This window comes from Cavia porcellus, unplaced genomic scaffold (genome assembly GCF_034190915.1).
Source record: "Cavia porcellus strain 051 isolate PalLab524CR breed Dunkin Hartley unplaced genomic scaffold, mCavPor4.1 scaffold_26, whole genome shotgun sequence".
NCBI classification, from domain to species: Eukaryota; Metazoa; Chordata; class Mammalia; order Rodentia; family Caviidae; genus Cavia; species Cavia porcellus.
Window position 1 is genome coordinate 46622964 of NW_026947509.1, and position 17699 is coordinate 46640662.

Sequence of the window (17699 nt, forward strand, 5' to 3'; positions counted from 1 at the left end):
TTAGAAATTAGTTGATCTGCTATGCACTTAATTTTTAAAAGGCCATACTCCATGAGCACCTGAACTCTGTAAAGAACCCGCCACTCACTGTTTCAGAAAATCTGAACTCTCCAAGTCCCTGTCTAGGAGCAGCCTTCCTGCAGTTACTTGCATCAGTTTCTCTTGGAATCAGAAACTTACTGGCTTCACATTTCCACTTGTTTATATCCCTTTGTGCTATTTGGATTCATTAAAATTTGACAAGTAGGATTATTGTTATCTACATTATTTTCATTGTTGTTAAATTTACACAGTGATGTTGAAGACCTCAGAGGAAATTTGTAGAATCTGCTGTCTGATTCCCAGAGGCAGGAGGTCGAGTTGGTAAATAAGAACTAATTAATGTTGCAAGAATCACATTCTGAGATGCATAACTATGTAACATAGATTCAGTTTTAGATACGGTACGATATCAGGTGTTTTTTGGTCCAATGTCTTCATTTTAGAGATAGATAAAATGATACCCAGAGACAGCAGGAAATATTCTCAAGCCAGCCCGGAGCAAAATTTTGACTCTTTTTCATCCTTCGAACACATTCTAGGTCTTGAGCCAGAAAGAAAGTAAATACATTCAGAGTATACTTTAAATTGAATTTGATGGTTTTCTTAGTTATTTTGCTTTCTTAAAGATTATAAACTAGATCTTAAAATAGTAATAATCATGTCTTTACACTGCAAAAAATAAAAATAGATTTTTTTAATTTTTGAGACAAAACACCCACTGGATAGTATATTATAACTGATGCTAAATGCTGTTCTGAAACAGTTGAACTGATGTAAAAAATTAAATATAAATGATATTGTGTGATTTTGCATTGTAAAACATTTTACTTTTTCTCTTCCCTTTCTCACAATAAAATTTTGAATTCTACACTGTCTTATTGGAAAACTAGAAAGTCATTTTAGACTTCACTTTGCATGTAAAACTAAGCTGCATTACTATTTATTTGGCATGATTTAAAAACTGCCTGATTGAATTTTTCATGAGACTCAGAGAATGTTTTTGTGGTTTTCTTGGATAGACCTTGGCATGTGTAAAGAGCCATGTCACAAAGTTAGGCAAAGAGGTAAAAGCCTTTATGTATCTCCAAAAGAAAGACAGGGTTCATAGTCATGACTTACATTTGAGATTCCACTCCTGTTTTGGTCCTTCAAAGCTAGAGCTCTGATAGTTTTCTGGATATTGGCCATTTGGAGATATACAGAGTAGACTGAATTTTAAAAGTGCTTTATGAATGGAGGGTGGATATGAACAAAGTATACTAATAAGTATTGAGGCTCCCACTCCATGTGCAAGTGTGGGGAAGAGGAGAAGGAGAGCAAAGGGAAGGATGGCGTGTGGTCCAACTATGTTAGAAATACTCTATGGGAAGCTATTGGCATTACAAAGAAAGCCTCTTCCAGTTCTAAAATTGTATCAAGCGTTATTCAACGGAGGGATGTTAAGATAATTTAATATACTAGGATGAAAAAATAAGATTTTGAAGTGAGTGATTTTGCCTTTCCTTTTACTTACAAAAGCAACATCTTTCAAATACCTTACTGCCTCCTCTTTAGCTCTTTCAAAGAACGCCCACAACTGGGTGTGCCTGTGGCTTCTTTGCTGTGTTCTTGTTTTACTGTTCAGCAGGACAGGTGGGGCCATGGAAAGAAACTCTCTGAGGTTCCCAGGACTCTGGTGGATTCTCAGGCCCGGCCTCTCGCTTCCTCTGCTGACAGAGCTGTGGAGAGTGCAGTGTTCGCTCAGTGCAGTTTATACCCTGCCACACAGCGTGTTTCTAAGACTCAGGAAGTTGTGTTTTCCAGCCAGATCTTCGTGCCTTACCTACGGCTTAGCATTCAGAGCTGTATTTTCTAGAATGCTGAAAAACTATTTAAAAAGTCATGTTCATAAACACAATGTGAACTGAGTTATTAAAAAATTAAAATGATGCTTCATGGATTCATAGCATTTTATTTTTTAAAATTAATTAATTTATTTTTTGTATTTTTACCGGTACCACGGATCGACGACCACAGGCTTGCAAGGCAGGCGCTTATGCCAATGAGCTAAATCCCCAGCCTCTCATAGCATTTTAAAAAATGTCTGAAATCTCAGTTGTATCTCTTATAGGACAGGGCAAATTGAAACGTGATGACAAAAATTGTCAAAATCAAGTTTTTCATGATTTTAGATGTAGCTGCTTTTGACCTACTTCCAAGTACAAGGATTTTGTAGAATTATATGATTGAGTCCCAGCATGTTAGGAGATATCATGATGAAATGTCGTTGAGAAAAAGAAAGAAGACTGTGAAAATATCATCCAGTGTCAAAAATTGAAACGGAAAATCTGTGAAATCCAAAAGCATTGTAGCTGGTGAATCAGTGTATATTTTGAGTTCCACAATACATTTGCCACTTTCCTTATCAAAGAAAACTTTTTATGGCAGTATGATGCATGCTCTGGACAGCCCAGTTTTCATGTCTCTTGTATTTCTCGTCTGGTTGAGTTATGTGACAGATAGACACCTTTACCAAAAATTAGGAAATGATCTAAGTGTGACCTTAGATCAGGTTGGTGTGACCCATGTCTCAGAGGGCTGAGTCCGTTTTACAAGGGCTACGCTGGAATTAGACTTTGGAGTCTGGTTGGCTCCTATGGTACAGCTGTGAGATGTAGCTCTCTTGGCACGGATATGGAAAAAATTTAAAAATACACTTTAAATGCATAGGAAGACAGAGGATACATTCATTTTCTTTTAGAGACAGATATGTTCACTTTCTGTGACTGTGACAAAATACCTAAAATAATGAGTTAAAAAGAGGAAAGAGTTTGTTTTGAGTCAGTTTTTAGTTTATAGTTGGTTGGCCCTGTTGCGTTAGCTCTGTGGGAGCACAGGACATCATGGGGAGGATGTCAGAGGGGGCAGCTTCCCTCATGTCAACTGAAAGCAGAAAGACAGTGTGTTCCAGGTCCCAGTATGTCCCTTGAGGACACAGCCCCAGCCACCCAACTTTCTTCCACTGGAGTCTTCCACCCTAAAGGATTTACAGCTCCCTAACAGTAGCACAGGCCGGGGTCAAATTTCTACACCTAGACCCTCGGCGAAGGTTTCAGATCTAAACTGTAGTAATGGGGAAAATAAGAATGTACCATTTGTATTTTGTGTGTGTAAAGAACCACTGGACCTGATACCATAAGGTAACAAAAGATGTTCTCTGTACAGAGCAGGGAGCGGCAAGGGTAGACAGGAACATGGAGGAAGGTTGAAATATCTTTTTATATATTTTGATTTTTGAGATGAGAATACATTATCTGTATACATACATGTTAAATTTTAAAAATACGGAGTTGATAAATATCTACTGAAGATGTTTTACCTTTAAGGAATAGTTGAAATAGCATTTCATTATCCATAAGATTTTCACTAATAAAACAACTTGTTAATTTCTTCATAGAGTTTAAAAGTTATCATTATATCTCCTAAGTTTTTATAAATGATGTCATTTACTATTGCCTCAATGCTGTTTTGTCTGAGAAAGAAATTGAAGGGTCTTATTTATGTCTTTAAAAAAATCTTTAAATTGTTAAGCTAAAGTTTCAAAAGATGCTAGTTTTATTTTTAAATACTGCTGTGGTATTCTAGTGTAAGACCTTTAACAGTATAAACCAGATTGCATGAAGTTGAGTCAAAATTACTTTTGATTTAATTTTTGTCAATTCATTCCCACAAATATCTATTGACTATCTACTCCATACTGTTGTAGGCACTTGTAATACTTCACAACACACGTGCACAAATAATGATCCTTGACCAGGTAGAGCTTAAATTTTAGTTGAGAATCAGAAAATAATTGATGGCAAAACAAACTTTAAATAATTAAGATAAAATAATGGATTATTTTAATACAAAATACAAAATGAATGCCTGTCGTGGGTTTTAAAAATGCTATTGAATGAGGGAACAAGTAATATATAACTGGCTCAAAAGAGATATCAAAGAACCACATATTTATATTCAGGAAAGTGAATACTGAAAATTTACAAGTAAATAGAAATACTAGTTACATTCTATAGAACAATTATATCTCATTGAACAGAGCTAATTTTTCTTTCTATGGCAAGAATCACTTGAGTTCATTTTTAAAAATTATACTTCTATGGATAAGAATGATTTATATTGTTGTTGTTAATATGCTACTATTTATGGACTTGCAAAATAAAATTGCTTTGTCTTCTGAAAGGAAGAGAACTTTATCAATGAGCTTAGACTATTATGTCTTGTTTTCATGGTTTATTAAAGCGAAGTGTCAACTGCACCATTTAGAAGACTATTTTGTTGGTGGTATTCTGGAAATAAGGTTTTAACTCTGGTCACTGTAAAACTTAATTCACTATATTCACAATACTGTGCTTACATAAGGGAAATCTGACAGTGTGGAACTCAAGATCTATTACATGTAGTTTCACAGATTTAGATATTTTAAAATAAAACTTTTCATCCATTTGTTTTTTAATCAACAGAATGGGACTAGGTTTTTGGTAAAATGTGAAATATTGCTTCTCATCGTTAATTTGCTTTGCCAAATATATTCATGAAAGTTCTCTTTCATGTTTCAGGTGCTGGGAACTTAGTGCTGGAGACAGGTGGATTTATCAGGCTCCAATCTTAGCAGCTATTGGCGTAAGTTTAAAAGCTTACACAGTTAGAAAAATGAAAAATTAAACTACTGCTACAACTCAGAGGAAACATGTCTTGACAATACGTGTAGGAAATTTGCAAGTACAGTGATCACTACTGGGAAAGTCAAGATTGGGAATAGACTCTTACTTATACTTGATACTGAGACCCGTGTAGAATGCAAATACCCTTCCTTTAATCAGATCACACTGGGGACAGTTCTGAAACTCTAAGATGTCACAAATATTTATATGTGCAGGGAGTCAGAAGGTCCTGAATCATCTTCTCCTTTTTTCATCCGCTATAACTCCACTTTAACAGTCTGATCATCTAATAGTAAGGTAAGTGGTGGATGGAGAAAGATAGAATGGCAGAACAGAGAAATTACTGAGAGACACTAACAGTGTTGTCTTACTTTTTTTCTCCTTACTGAGACAAAATACTCCACACCCAAAGTTACAGGAGGAAAGGTTTCTTGTAGTTCACAGTTTAGAGGTTTCAGTTTATAGTCAGCTGGCTCCAGGACAGGGTGGAGGGCAGAGGGGCATCATAGAGCAAGGTGGCAGCAGACAAGCAGCTAGCCAAGAAATAGCACCTGACGGCACCTTTTCTGTTGCTTATAGTCCATCCAGGTTACCGGGAGGGTAACGCTCACACCCAGAGTGAGGCAGCCATAATGCTAGCACTGCACTGTGAATCAATCCCAGCATCTTGTCCTTAATTCCAGCACCACACATTATAGGTCCAGCCAGCTCTACAAAGCTCCGCCTATGACCGCACAAAGCTTTGGGGGAACATCTAGATAGAAGCCATAACAAGTGTGATCCATTGTAAAGTATTGCCTAAAGCTTTTATTTGGTGCACTTTCCCCCAAAGAGTTAAGTGAATCCCAGATCAAGAAATATCCTGTAGGATCCTGTTTAATAGGCAGTGGAGAGAAAAACTAGAGTTGGAAGTGAGTATTACATAGGACTTTATGTGTCTACTGTATTTCTATTGTATGTTGCCCTGGTGTTAAAAAAGAAAACACGATTGTACATTGTATCTGACAGACTCACCAAAGTGTTTACTCCTGACCTTTCATGAAAACTTTACAGCATCAGCTTTTCTGAGGTTCTGTGAAGGAGTTATTACTATCTTGTGTTTTCCTGCTGGTCATGAAATACAAGATTATAAGCTTCTTAAAAATAGGACTAATGTCCCAATGCTGAATGCTAAATCATTAGGAAGTAATTTAACTCAGGTAGCCTGTTAATTTGTTTGTTTTTCCTTTTTCTCCAGTTTCTTGCTTTTTCTTGTTTTGTCTTTTTTTGGATAATGTGTTGCTCATTTGGCCAGCATATTTGCAGGCTGGATCCAGATGGACAGCTATTGATATGGTTGAAGTTTTGTAGAATCATCCCTATAGTCAGTTAGAAACTTGATTCCTAGGAAAGTTGCCAAAAGAAAATGGAGGAGATTTTTAAAAATCTTCATGTTAGAGGCCTATTACATGAATGTTGAGAAGGAGAAAAACATTTAGAACATTTTTAGAAAACCCAGTTGTATTTTTGCTAAAATATTTGGTTGTCAAGCTAGATTCAAACCTGTATGTCTTAGGATAAGACAGTGAGGTGGAGATGAAGTAAATGGTTTAAACTTATAAACTATTATAATTTAAGTTATTAGTTTAAATTAAATGTTTTTTTAATGTAAATGAAATATAGGACCTGCATCTGTATCTATGAAAGAGCATTAATGAACTTAAAGATGAGAAATAACTTTATAAAATAGGAGCTGATGGTTACTCCTTTGATACCTCTTTTATCCACTAGAACTGTCTCATCATCTTTATTTCCAAGCCTTTTATTTTTCAGGTTTCTCTTCTACCTGCTGCTCCTTCATCCTTGTTTTTATCTTTTCAGAGAGACAATCTATTTTTTGTGTGTATCTTTAGTACTCTTTCCAGGGTATCTGTATGAGAGGTACTCACTGTTCTTGACCTATATTTATAATGATTGTTTGAATTTTTATCCTATGAAAAAGGAAGAACCTATTGAAATTCAAGATATTCTTTCAAAATTATTAGGAACTAAGGGCAATGCAGGAAGATAAGTCACAGAGCATTTCCCATCAATAGAATTGATTCTTACTGAAATCTTGTTGTTTGTGTATAGATTTGATTTCCTCACCGTCAACATGAATGGAAGTATTTTTTTGCTGAGATTTCTGTTACAATATAAAACAGTAAAATTAGGTGACTAAAGAGTGTTTAAAAGAGTCACCTTTTACAAAAGACAACTAGAAATGATGTACTTAATAAATTTGAAGAAAATATAGGTGGAAGGTTATTTACAACTTGAATTACAATTATCACAGCTCTGAAACAAGAATCCTTAAATACATAACCTGAGACATTATAGAGAAGAATCAATAACATCTTTCTGTCAAACAAGTTATTTTTTGTTTTATTATCACAACAATAGTATCAGAATTTCCTTGAAAAGTTCATTACCTGCTAGTGCATCTGAACGTTCTCATAAAACGTTAAAAATTAGACATGAAACCTCCTGTTTTTATCAGTAACTTAGCGAAGGTTGATTTATGAAAGAGAAAAATTAAGAAGGGAAAAGCAAGTTATCTAAAGGAAAGAAAAAAATTGAATTACAAAAAGAAATATCTTGAGACATAAGAAGATAAACCTCAAGTGTGGAGCACTCCAAATGTGGAAATCCCAGTGTGGACAGCTGTATTGGTAGTAAAATTGCCAGTGGAGGTTCAGATGATCACCTTGAAAGCACATGCAGAAGTCCTAGAGACACTGGCATCAGATGACATGCAGTAAACTCAAGAAGACATGTTTTCAATCCTGAATTCCAAGGGCAGTGATGATTTTCCTTGGAATTCCAAAGACCAATGTTGTAGGCAAGACTGGCATTCAGAAGAATTAAGGTCATTTAATGTCTACTTTGGAGGAAAGTAGTAGCTGGTGAGCAGATTCACTCATTTGTTACCATAGATGGGGAGTGTGTGGGAAAGACTCGTGACGGATGTGCCTCAAAGCTGTGCAACAGTATCAAAAACTGGAGCTGAAGAAAGGGCAGAGACCAAACCTTGAAGGAACTCATGCTTCTCATTAAAGAATTAAGAACTCATCCATTGAGTGTTGACAACCAGAGGTTTTCCTTTGGAGAAGGATGGAATCAGATTTCTTGTTCAGAAAGTCCCAGGGCTTGGTTCAGATGGCCAGAGGTCAGTGTGGTACTACTGGGTGTCTGCCATGGGGGAGTTTCAGTCATAGTGTCCGTGAGTGGTCAGGACATGATCTGAACGCATGAGGAAGCAATGATGACCAAGAACTGGGGTTTGGGATTCTGGACACTTTCCTTTTGGGCTTGGACCAATGTTCCTTATTTCCATGAGCTGGTCCATTGTTTCTCCCCCAAGTCCATGTCATGTCACCTTGCCCCTGTGCTACCGTAGCTCCAGACAGTGATTTTCTTTTAGTTCTGTGAAATACTGCACTGTTTCTCACCTCAGCACCTCTGCCTATACTATTATGTTTCCTATTACCTGTCATCTGCCTAGTGTCCGTCCATTCTTCCTTCCAGTCCCAGTTTAAAGTGCTTCTTCAGGCAGGTCTTCCCTTCACCTTACAGATGTGTGCCATATCACAGTTGTTAAGAGCATAGTCCTGGGTCTATCCTTTTGTGGACTGCCTGATGACTTCTCAGGCTGTGCAGATAACTTTCTTTATCCACAAAGGTCACCATGTCATTAGTTTGATTATTTTTCAAAAGCTATTATGTATCAAAAATGGTATAAGTATTATCTCTTATTGATATGTTTAGGAGTTAATTTTACTCTTGTTAGTAAGCATGTTAGTAGTACACATGTTTAATATTAGAAGGCTTTACTTTGTAATCAAGAAAATAGATTTGAAAAAGTTGTTAAGCTTTTGTAATTTTTTAGTAAACCACTATTCACCTTTCATTCAAAAAAATTCCCTATGAGCGTTTTTCTTTTTTAAAATTTTACTTTAAAGTGGATAAAAACCAAACAAAATAAAACAATAAAGCCAGTCAAAACAAAACAATGAAAGCAATACAGGACTTCAGAACAAGATAATAGGAAATCAATGATGACCACCATAATATATCTTATTATCTTCAAAATAGCTGCCCCTACCATCAGACATAACAAAATCAAACAAAAGCAAACCAGAATAAAAGGAAGCAAAACAAAACAATGAAAATGATACAGGACTTCAAGACAAGATAATGGGAAATTAATAATGGCTACCATAGTGCCTCTTGTTATCTTCAAAATAGCTGTTCAGACCATCAGACATAGGTGTATAAAATTAATCAAACAATTCAGGAGCTGAGCTGCTTCTTTACTTCAGTTGCTATCTTTTCAGAAACCTCAGGTATGTGACCTCTTGTTTCTACAATGTGTCTCCTGAACTTGTTCTGTGTGCGCTCAGGCCTGAGACTGCATTTTGCTTCTTTGTCTTGATATTTTCCTGTGTTCCTCCAAATCAGCCCATTGCTGCATCCTGGGTGCTTCCTGCTTTTGTTGCTAGACCTTCACTATAGTGGATTGGACTAGATATCTAGCTAGGTTCCTCAGAGCTGGGGTTCCTAGAGTGGTGGAGAGGCTTGGGGTGGTGGTTCACTGATGGTTCCCTGATGGCAGTGGGCTGCAGTGCCTGGCTTCTTTTCTGGGCTGGCGCTGGGCTTTCCTATCTCTCCCTGGTGTGGCTTTTTCCTATCAAGTCCATTTATTCACAGGTTTGGTTCAGCTCTGATAGTTTTTTCCTGATTTTTTGTTTAGTTGATCCATCTCTCTGTGACAATGGGGGTATTGAGGCTTCCCTTTACAATTGTGTTATTGCTCATTTGAGTTTCCATGTCTATCACTAACTGTCTTATATAGTTCAGTGCTTCTGCATTAGGTACATATATTTTTATGGTTGTTATAGCATTTGTGCTGTCTCCAGCTTTGTCATTGATCTCAGTCACCTTGTGTTATTCTTTGCTTCATCTTGCAGCTGTTGGATTGATTTCTCATGGTCTCTTGATATTTTTAAGATATCTTTTCATGATCATTAGTTGCAATTCTGTTTTCAAGATCTGAAATTCTATCCTTTCCTTTACTCAATTTGTTGCATATACTTTCAATGGATGTTTTCACCTGGATTTGTATTTGGATTGCTTTCATGGATTCCATTGCTCTCCTATATTGAGCATTTTTTGTTTTCATCTTTTTCTAAACTCATCTATTTTTAATATTTGTCTTCTCTAATATCTTTAATTGTAAGCATCATTTCTTTTTTGTATCTCAGAGATCATTTTCTCTGTAGCTTTTTCTACTTGTTTTTTACTTCTGTCGTTATCATTTCAGAATGTTCTAGCGTTTGACTTCCAACTTCATGATAGGTTTTTCTTGGTGCTGTCGAGAGGCAAGGCAGGAAAAAAAAGAAAGAGGCCTTTACTGCAGCCATGGGAGAGTTGCAGAAGAGTGCAAGCTCCCTCTGGAGCAGACAGGGAAGCAGTGGACTTTTATTAGGCTTCATGGAGGGTGGAGTTTGAAGAGACAGAATGATGTATTGACAGCTGATTAGGGGAATGCTGGTGCAGATGAAAAAAGCAGGAAGTTTAATTTGGGCTTGGAAGAGGAAGGTAGAAGTCAGTATTGAAGGGACATATTGTTGTTCTAGGGCCCAGCACCATGTTGGGCAGGCACCACACTGTTTCATATGGGTGGAACCCATCATTCCCATCTTTTGGTTGATAGGAGATGATGACTCTCTTGGATTGCTTCCTGCTGACAAGGGATGTCATGGTGGGGGCTATTTTAAACCTTGGGATGGCAAATTGGGCCTGTGTAGAAGCTGGTGCCAGGGGTGTTGGCCAAGACAAGGAGTTTTCTGGTAATGAAAGCCACCAACCTGGATTGAAGAAATCCTGGCTATGAGGACTTGCTGGACTGAGAGATGGCTGATGCAAATCTTTAGTTGGTGTTGGAGAAACTTCTTTGCCTTAGTGCTTACTCCTCTTTCCTGGTGTCAGAAGGAGCTTCAATTTGCTTGTTTGCTACAACAGTTGCTGGCCCCAGGATATCTTTTATATCACGAAGAAGTGTTTCTTGAACTTCAGCAGTATCTGAATATGGAAAGATCAAGGTTTGGTCAAGTTCTCCATAATGGAAGAAGATAGATTTTTATGCCTCACTTCCCATTAGTGTGTAGTAATCCTGTATGTCTGGAAACCTGCTGCTGTGCAGCCCTTGAGAGGTGATGCACAGACAATTGGCTCCTTGGGGAACCAGGTGGTGCTGGGGGCCAGGCTCTATATGTGTCAGGTCAGACCCCAACTTCATTCCAGGCAGCTGGAGCTTGAGGGCACTGCATAGCTGCCACTGGGGCTCCATGAGCGAGTGTGGTGGGAAGTCTTGCCCCATGGTTATGGGCAGGAGTGGGCCCCCTCTTTCCCTCTGTTTACCTGCTACTGGCAGAACCTTCTACCATTTGATCTTCTTGCTCAAGATTGTTTTGGCTATTTGAGGTTTGTGGTTGCAGTGAATTTTAGCATTATTTTTTCTGCATCTTGAAGAATTCACTTGAACTTTTGATAAGGACTGCGTTGAGGCTCAGTGGCTAGTATGGGTATCTTAACAAATCAAGTCTTCCAATTCATAAATATGGTATATCTTCTCACTTATCTGTGTCATATTTAACTCCAGTTTTTAGTATTTTATAATTTTAAGTTTATGTCTTTTACCTATTTGATTATGTTGTTTCCTACATATCTTATCTTGTTATTATAAATTGATCATTGTCTTAGTTTCTTTTTTGTTTTGGAGAGAGTAAATTTTCCTTATTGTTTGTGTAGTTTGGTAAACATTTTAGCAGCATCTGCTCCAAGGAAGCAATTACCTTCCATTTCTCCTTGGAGATACCATTCTTCTTAGATTTCAGATTAATTTGTCATCTTGCAACTTTGATCTCTGATGAATTTTAAAAGTCTAAATTTGTTTTGCATTTATTTGTTTTGTTGTAAAGATGAAAGTAAGGTTATTTCTTGTTTTCTGCTATTGAGGAAATATAATTTAAAAAATAGTGTTCTCCCAATCCCGAAATTCTCTCCACAAAGAAAATAGACAAATAAAACATTTTTATATTGAATTCTGAAACTACAGTAAGGTGTGCATTACAGGCAATGTGCCAGGAGATTGCAAAGGCAATGAAATCTCACTGTAACCATAAAACAACACAGTATATGCAACTTTTCAAGAGAAATGGTAGCTAGTTCTCAAGCAAAACAACTTAATGATAGATTTTGTCATGCATCATCCATCCTAACTTTACTTTTATCATAAGGTGACTGACTACCTGTGTTACCTAATTACCGTTATGTAGAAGAAAAATAAATTTATCATCTCTTTGTAGTAGCTTTGCATTTTGAAGAAAATTGCCCACAGAAGTTCAGCTCCTCTTCATAAACACTGGTAGATCTGACAGGGACACCATTTGCCTTGAAATTTGCATTTTAAAGAGATGGTTATGAGATTCTGAGGAGAAAAAGATAAAAGACATTACTGAGGCTGGCAAAAGGCCTATCTAATCCATAAAAGGATTTATGTACATTTCAGAGAGATGGGAAAGTACTTACACATTTTCTATGGTAAATGCTGTGAGAAAAAGGAGCCTGTGGGGGAAAATCTCCCCATTTTCACCAGGGAGGATGCACCTCTGACTTTCAATTCCTATGTGTCCTTTCATTGTCTCTTAAGCAGAAGCTGATGCCTCTGTGCTAATTTGATCATGAAATTATCTTGCCATGACTTCTAGGAACTCTTGCATTTCTCTCACATACGTATTTTTCTCCAGGAAGTTCAGAACCTTACAGGATTTTAGGGTCCTGAAGTCTGTACCCCACAGTTTATTGTGGAGCTGCCCTATAAAGGCAGAAATGAGCCCAGAACTACAGCTCAGTGCTCAGCACATGACCCCCCATTCCTCTTGGTTGTGTACAGTTATTGGGAATCTGGGTCCTAACACTGTGAAGTCCTGTCACCTCCAGGAACTGGCAATGTGTCTTTGATGAAAGGTTTCAGGCAGGATGCATAGGACATTGTATGGAGCACAGGTAGAATTCATTGCAAAATGGTAGCTTTTCATAGTGTGTGTGTGAGGGAATCCACCTTCAATTGTGAAGGTGGGCATGTGCCAACGTGGCTGCTGTTCTGAATGACGTATCTGGTTATGTTTACGTGATCAACTGGATCTTTGGAGGAATATCTTTTCCATCCTCAGAGATCACTGTTCTAGTTGAAATAAAACAAGCTGTGTTTACCAGCTTCAGAGGAAAATGGGTCCCTAACACTCTTTTGGGAGTCTCTGTGTAGTTCGTTTTGAGACCATGAGGTTTTTCTAACTCCTCCCCTGTGGTCTGGGCTTGTGCAGATTCTGGACCTGTTAGCATGTGCAGAGGATGTTCCTTTTTCTTGAGATAAATTCTAAACCTGCAGGTTTGTGTGGTTTTATCTGATTAAGAAAGTGAAGAAAAAACATTGTCTCCTTTGCTTTTCAATTAGCTCCTTGACTGCCTGTCTCCAGCCTGCTAATCACTTTCTGCTCAACACTCTGAAACCAGAAATAATAGTAATAATGATTAATAATTAATAATAATAATAGTGTCAAATATGACCTAGTGTTTACCATGTGCTGAACACTAGTTTAAGCATTTTATATGTATCACTTTAAGTTACCTTTAACTCTAAACAAGGAAACTGATCAAGGCCTACAGCTATGAGGTGAAGGATCTGGGATTTTAATGGCAGGATCCGTATTCTGGTGCCTTATGATAAGAACCTAACATCCCCAATGGTGCAGAGAAGACCTGTGGCTCTTGCTCACACCCCTACACATACTGCCCACTGTGTTGTTTCCCTGTCTTCCTGCTAATCCCTTCACTTGCCCATCCCTGCCCTAGTTGGGCTGTTCATTCATCTCAGTGCACATCTGGAAGGCTGGCATTTGCTTCTTTCTCTTCCTCACTTTGAATTCCACATCTTCATTGTGGCTCTTGAAGCTTCTCAGTTAAAATGAGGTCACCTCCTATAATCCTCCTCCTTAGCGTCAGCAGGATGTGTAACGTTTCTGACTGTCGATGGTCCATCATGTCCACAACATGTACTGTACCTGAATGGGGACTAAGTTTCTGCCTAACTTTACCGTAGGACCTAGCTAGACTGTCCTGGCACACAGTGTAGTGGGAGGATGTACCCACCGCCCCTTGTCTGGAACATGGAAGTGCCTGGAATGTAACTTGCAGGGGCATCAGGAATTAAAGATGCGGAGCTTAAAAATGAAAGATGGAAAAAGAAAGAAGATAGACAGCCACCTTGGGAGGGTGAGGGACATCAGAGTTGAATGTCCCCAAGCTCTCATCCTTGGCTTCTTTCATTTAGAAGGAGTGATGTTTCATTCCCTACATGGACAAAGTCTAGGGGTCATTGCCTTCTGACTGGCTCTCTCCTCAGCCTTTGATCCTCACCTGGGCGTGGCTGCCCACATTCTTTGGGCCTTTTGATTTCTCCTTGTCCTTTTGTGATGGAGAGGTGGGGGCCTTATAGAGGGTAGCTTAGACTTAATGATTATAAAGGGGCATGTGTGTGTATATGTTTGTGGTGTAGCAGTGTAGAGATATGAAAGTGACATCATTTTAATATCACTGCATTGGGTATGCATAGGGGTGTGTGTGTGTGTGTACCCTGAGACACAAGTGTCTGTATGTAGGGACTGTAATGGCTGAGAAGTTTTAAAATCGCAGACAGAAATACACATTGAGAACCTCAGTAGGCTAGCTTCGAGGTACTTAGGAGATGGCTTAAGGATGCCAGAACTCAAGGTTTATTTATTTTGTGGTATTGAGGATTTAACCCAGGACCTTTGCTCTGAGCTACATTCCCAACCCTTTTTTTTTAATTTAAATTTTGAGAGAGGGTCTTGCTAAGTCCCTAAGTTGCTCATGCTGGGCTCAAACTAGTGATGCCCCGGCCTCCCAGAGTTCTGGGTTACAGGTGGGCACCGCTATGCCTGTCTCAGGCACTTTAAAAAGTGAAACATACTGCATTTTAAGTATAACTCCATATTTTTCTGTGAACTGCTTTGGAGGAGGGACTGATTCCTACTCTTTTTCCCCCCTAGTGTCTGCAACTTATATTGGTGTCAGAAAATATTGAATGAGTAGAAAATACATTTATATGTTTGATAACACATCACAAAGAAGATTATTTGATAAATATGCCAAAAATTTTAAATGCCTTCTACTGGTAAATACCTTGACATCATTTAAAATGTAATTTCCTCCACAATTGACTGAAATGAGTACATTGAGATAATTCTAACAATTGCAGGTGTGGTGGAATACTGGCCCCCAAAGAAATAGTGAACTTGGGTTCACAGGGCTCAGCTTCAGGGCTCTTAGATTTTGTTGACTCTCACTGACTTGTTAATCCATGAGCAATAAATCTCATAACCACAGTTAGTGGAGGAGGCACAGCTCCCAGTGGAGAAAGTTCAGGGAGCCTGGTGCTAAGCTCCTCAGCTGTTGACCTAACTTTGTTAGTCTTTCTTTGATGAAGTTTTGTAAAAAAAAAAAAGAAACTGGGTGTTCTCATATCTGCTTCATAGGCTTACTATAGTACTAAACAATAATTGATGTATTTAGTGTCATGGAGTACCTAGTGTAGTGTAAAGTACTTAGTGTACTCAGTACATAGATGCCTATGGTAGCAGGAGTTATGATAGTAATACCATTAGTAGAGGCATGGGAATAACAGTAGTAGAGTTGGCAGTAACAGAAACAGGGGTACATGTATTGCTCACCCAGGCTTGTCTAAGTTATCCTGTGCCCATTGCAAAGCTAAGAATCAGGATAAGAAAGTAATAGACTCTGTCTAGAGGGCTTAGAAAAGCAAACATGAAGAAGGTAAGCTTTGAACTAAAAGTATGAAAGAAAGGTGTAAGTCACCAAATGGGCAAAAAGCAGAGAGATTTTCCTTGCCTGGACACATGCCACGGTGTCAGTGGATGGGTGTTGTTTTCTGTGTCTGGATGGAGGATGCTTCTACAGAAGATGAGAGAGATCGGGCTGTAAAGCTGCACGGGAGTAGTAAAACCATGGTTGGCCTCCTCTTCTGTGTGGAAATACCTGGGAGTGTTTTTCTTACAACTGTGGTGAGTCATGGAGGAAATTGAAACAGGTAAAGGGTTTGATTAGATTTGAATTTTGAAAAGCAAACTGGCAGCATCGTGGTGGATGGATTTGACAACTCGTTTGGAGGTGCTGATGTCTTTCGAAGGGAGACACTGACATCGATATGCTATTTCAAGGGTCTTTTCTCGGAGAGACTTTGCTTTGATGCAGCCTTCCAGAGAGTTGCATTAAAATGTGAGCAGCCTTAAATTAGTGTGCTCATGTCAGACCCTGAGGAGGTCCTCGCCGCAGCAGAGGGGATGGGGTCCCTAGGTTCTGCTGTTTTGAGGGGAGTTGATTCTGCAGATCCCATCCATTTCTTTAGGGGTGCAGAGAAGCTCGGTGTCCTTCTGGTACCAGGTGTTCTTCATCTTAGCTGACTTAAAATGCAAATGTGCAAAAATAACTAGGTAGAAAAAGGTAGAAACTGTCATCAGTAACAATACAAATGGATAACTAATGACATATCTTTTCTACTGGAAGGATGGAAATCTTTCTAGCATCACCTTTTTTTTTTTTAATAATAGAGTAACGAAACAGGAAATCTAAAACTTAGCCTTGGAGTAACTTTCAGGTGGCATTAAAGGAAAAAAATGCCTAAAACTAAAATGGGAAATCGAGGTTGGTCACTCATTGGGACACCTGAATTCATAAGGTTGTTTTTCTGCAAGGCAGTGGTTCATTTTCCAGTAACTAGCGTATTCAGGCTGGGTAACATTTTGATAATATTTTATTTCCTGTTAGTCTAACAACACTATTAAAGGAATGTTGACCTTTGAGTAACTCCACAGAGAGTGGATGTAACCATGAAAGTTTATAGTGTTAGTGAATATTAGGGAATAGTGATCTGAAGTGATTACTTCTTGCCTGAGTCACTTTTTATTGGCATATATTTACATGTTTTTAGATGCCTACTTCTTAGTGCCACTGTGTAACCAACCTCAGAACTAATCTTTGGTTCCAACAAATGGTTTTTGATGTTTAGCCTGAGTTTACTCATCGTGTGAGTAATGCTCTGGTTTGAATGACTAACCACGTTAGTGACTCCCCCAGACGCTGAGTCCTAGGTGGCCTGCATTGTTAAACAAACAGCTTCAGGTTTTTTCTTATGAATGTTTTGTTCAACATACTTGTCAAAAATTGTCTCACAGCATCCTGGCAGAAGGAGTAAGATGACGCTTCTCATAAAAGCCTTTAGGAAAAATTTTTAAGTGATACATTTAAAAATCTCATATTCAGCGCTCTTTTCAAAATATGCAGAGGAGACACAAAAAATGCAAGTTGCTCTCTGCTGTTGGACCAGTGATTCATTTGTCCTTAGTTGTTAGAGGAGGCTCAGTCTCCAAAAAGAAGGCAGGGAGGAAGTGAGAGAGACAATTGGTAAAGAAAGAAGTTTCAGCAAAATGGAGAAAAAGTTAATCTCTAATCTGTGACAGAATTGCAAATACGAAATTGACTTTTTAACCAGAGGAAAAAAAAATCTCCCTTCCAGGCCTCTTTTCCTTTCCTAAATCAGTCAGAAAAAGAAGCTTAAGTGAAACTGAAGTTCTAACATTTACCAAAGATCCTGCCCTGAAATTACAAGTTGAATTCCAACTGATAACAAACTAGCTTTTGTCTTTATATTTGTCATAGAGCTAATCAAATTATAGTATTTGGTATAGATTAGGAAGTTTAGTACTCATCTGCCATCTACATGTTCAACGTTTAGTCCCATTTTGCATGAGACTAAAAATATTTATGTTTAGGATA

The 17699-nt window shown here is 38.1% G+C and overlaps 1 protein-coding gene across 1 annotated transcript in view; it reads left to right on the top strand.

Moving 5' to 3' along the window:
- The window catches only part of Pth2r (parathyroid hormone 2 receptor), a 92024-nt gene that overhangs the window by 58138 nt on the left and 16187 nt on the right, over positions 1–17699 (top strand). The window contains exon 9 of the mRNA XM_063237386.1: positions 4641–4704. Coding sequence (XP_063093456.1) covers positions 4641–4704 — 64 coding nt within the window. The remainder of the gene's footprint in view (positions 1–4640; positions 4705–17699) is intronic.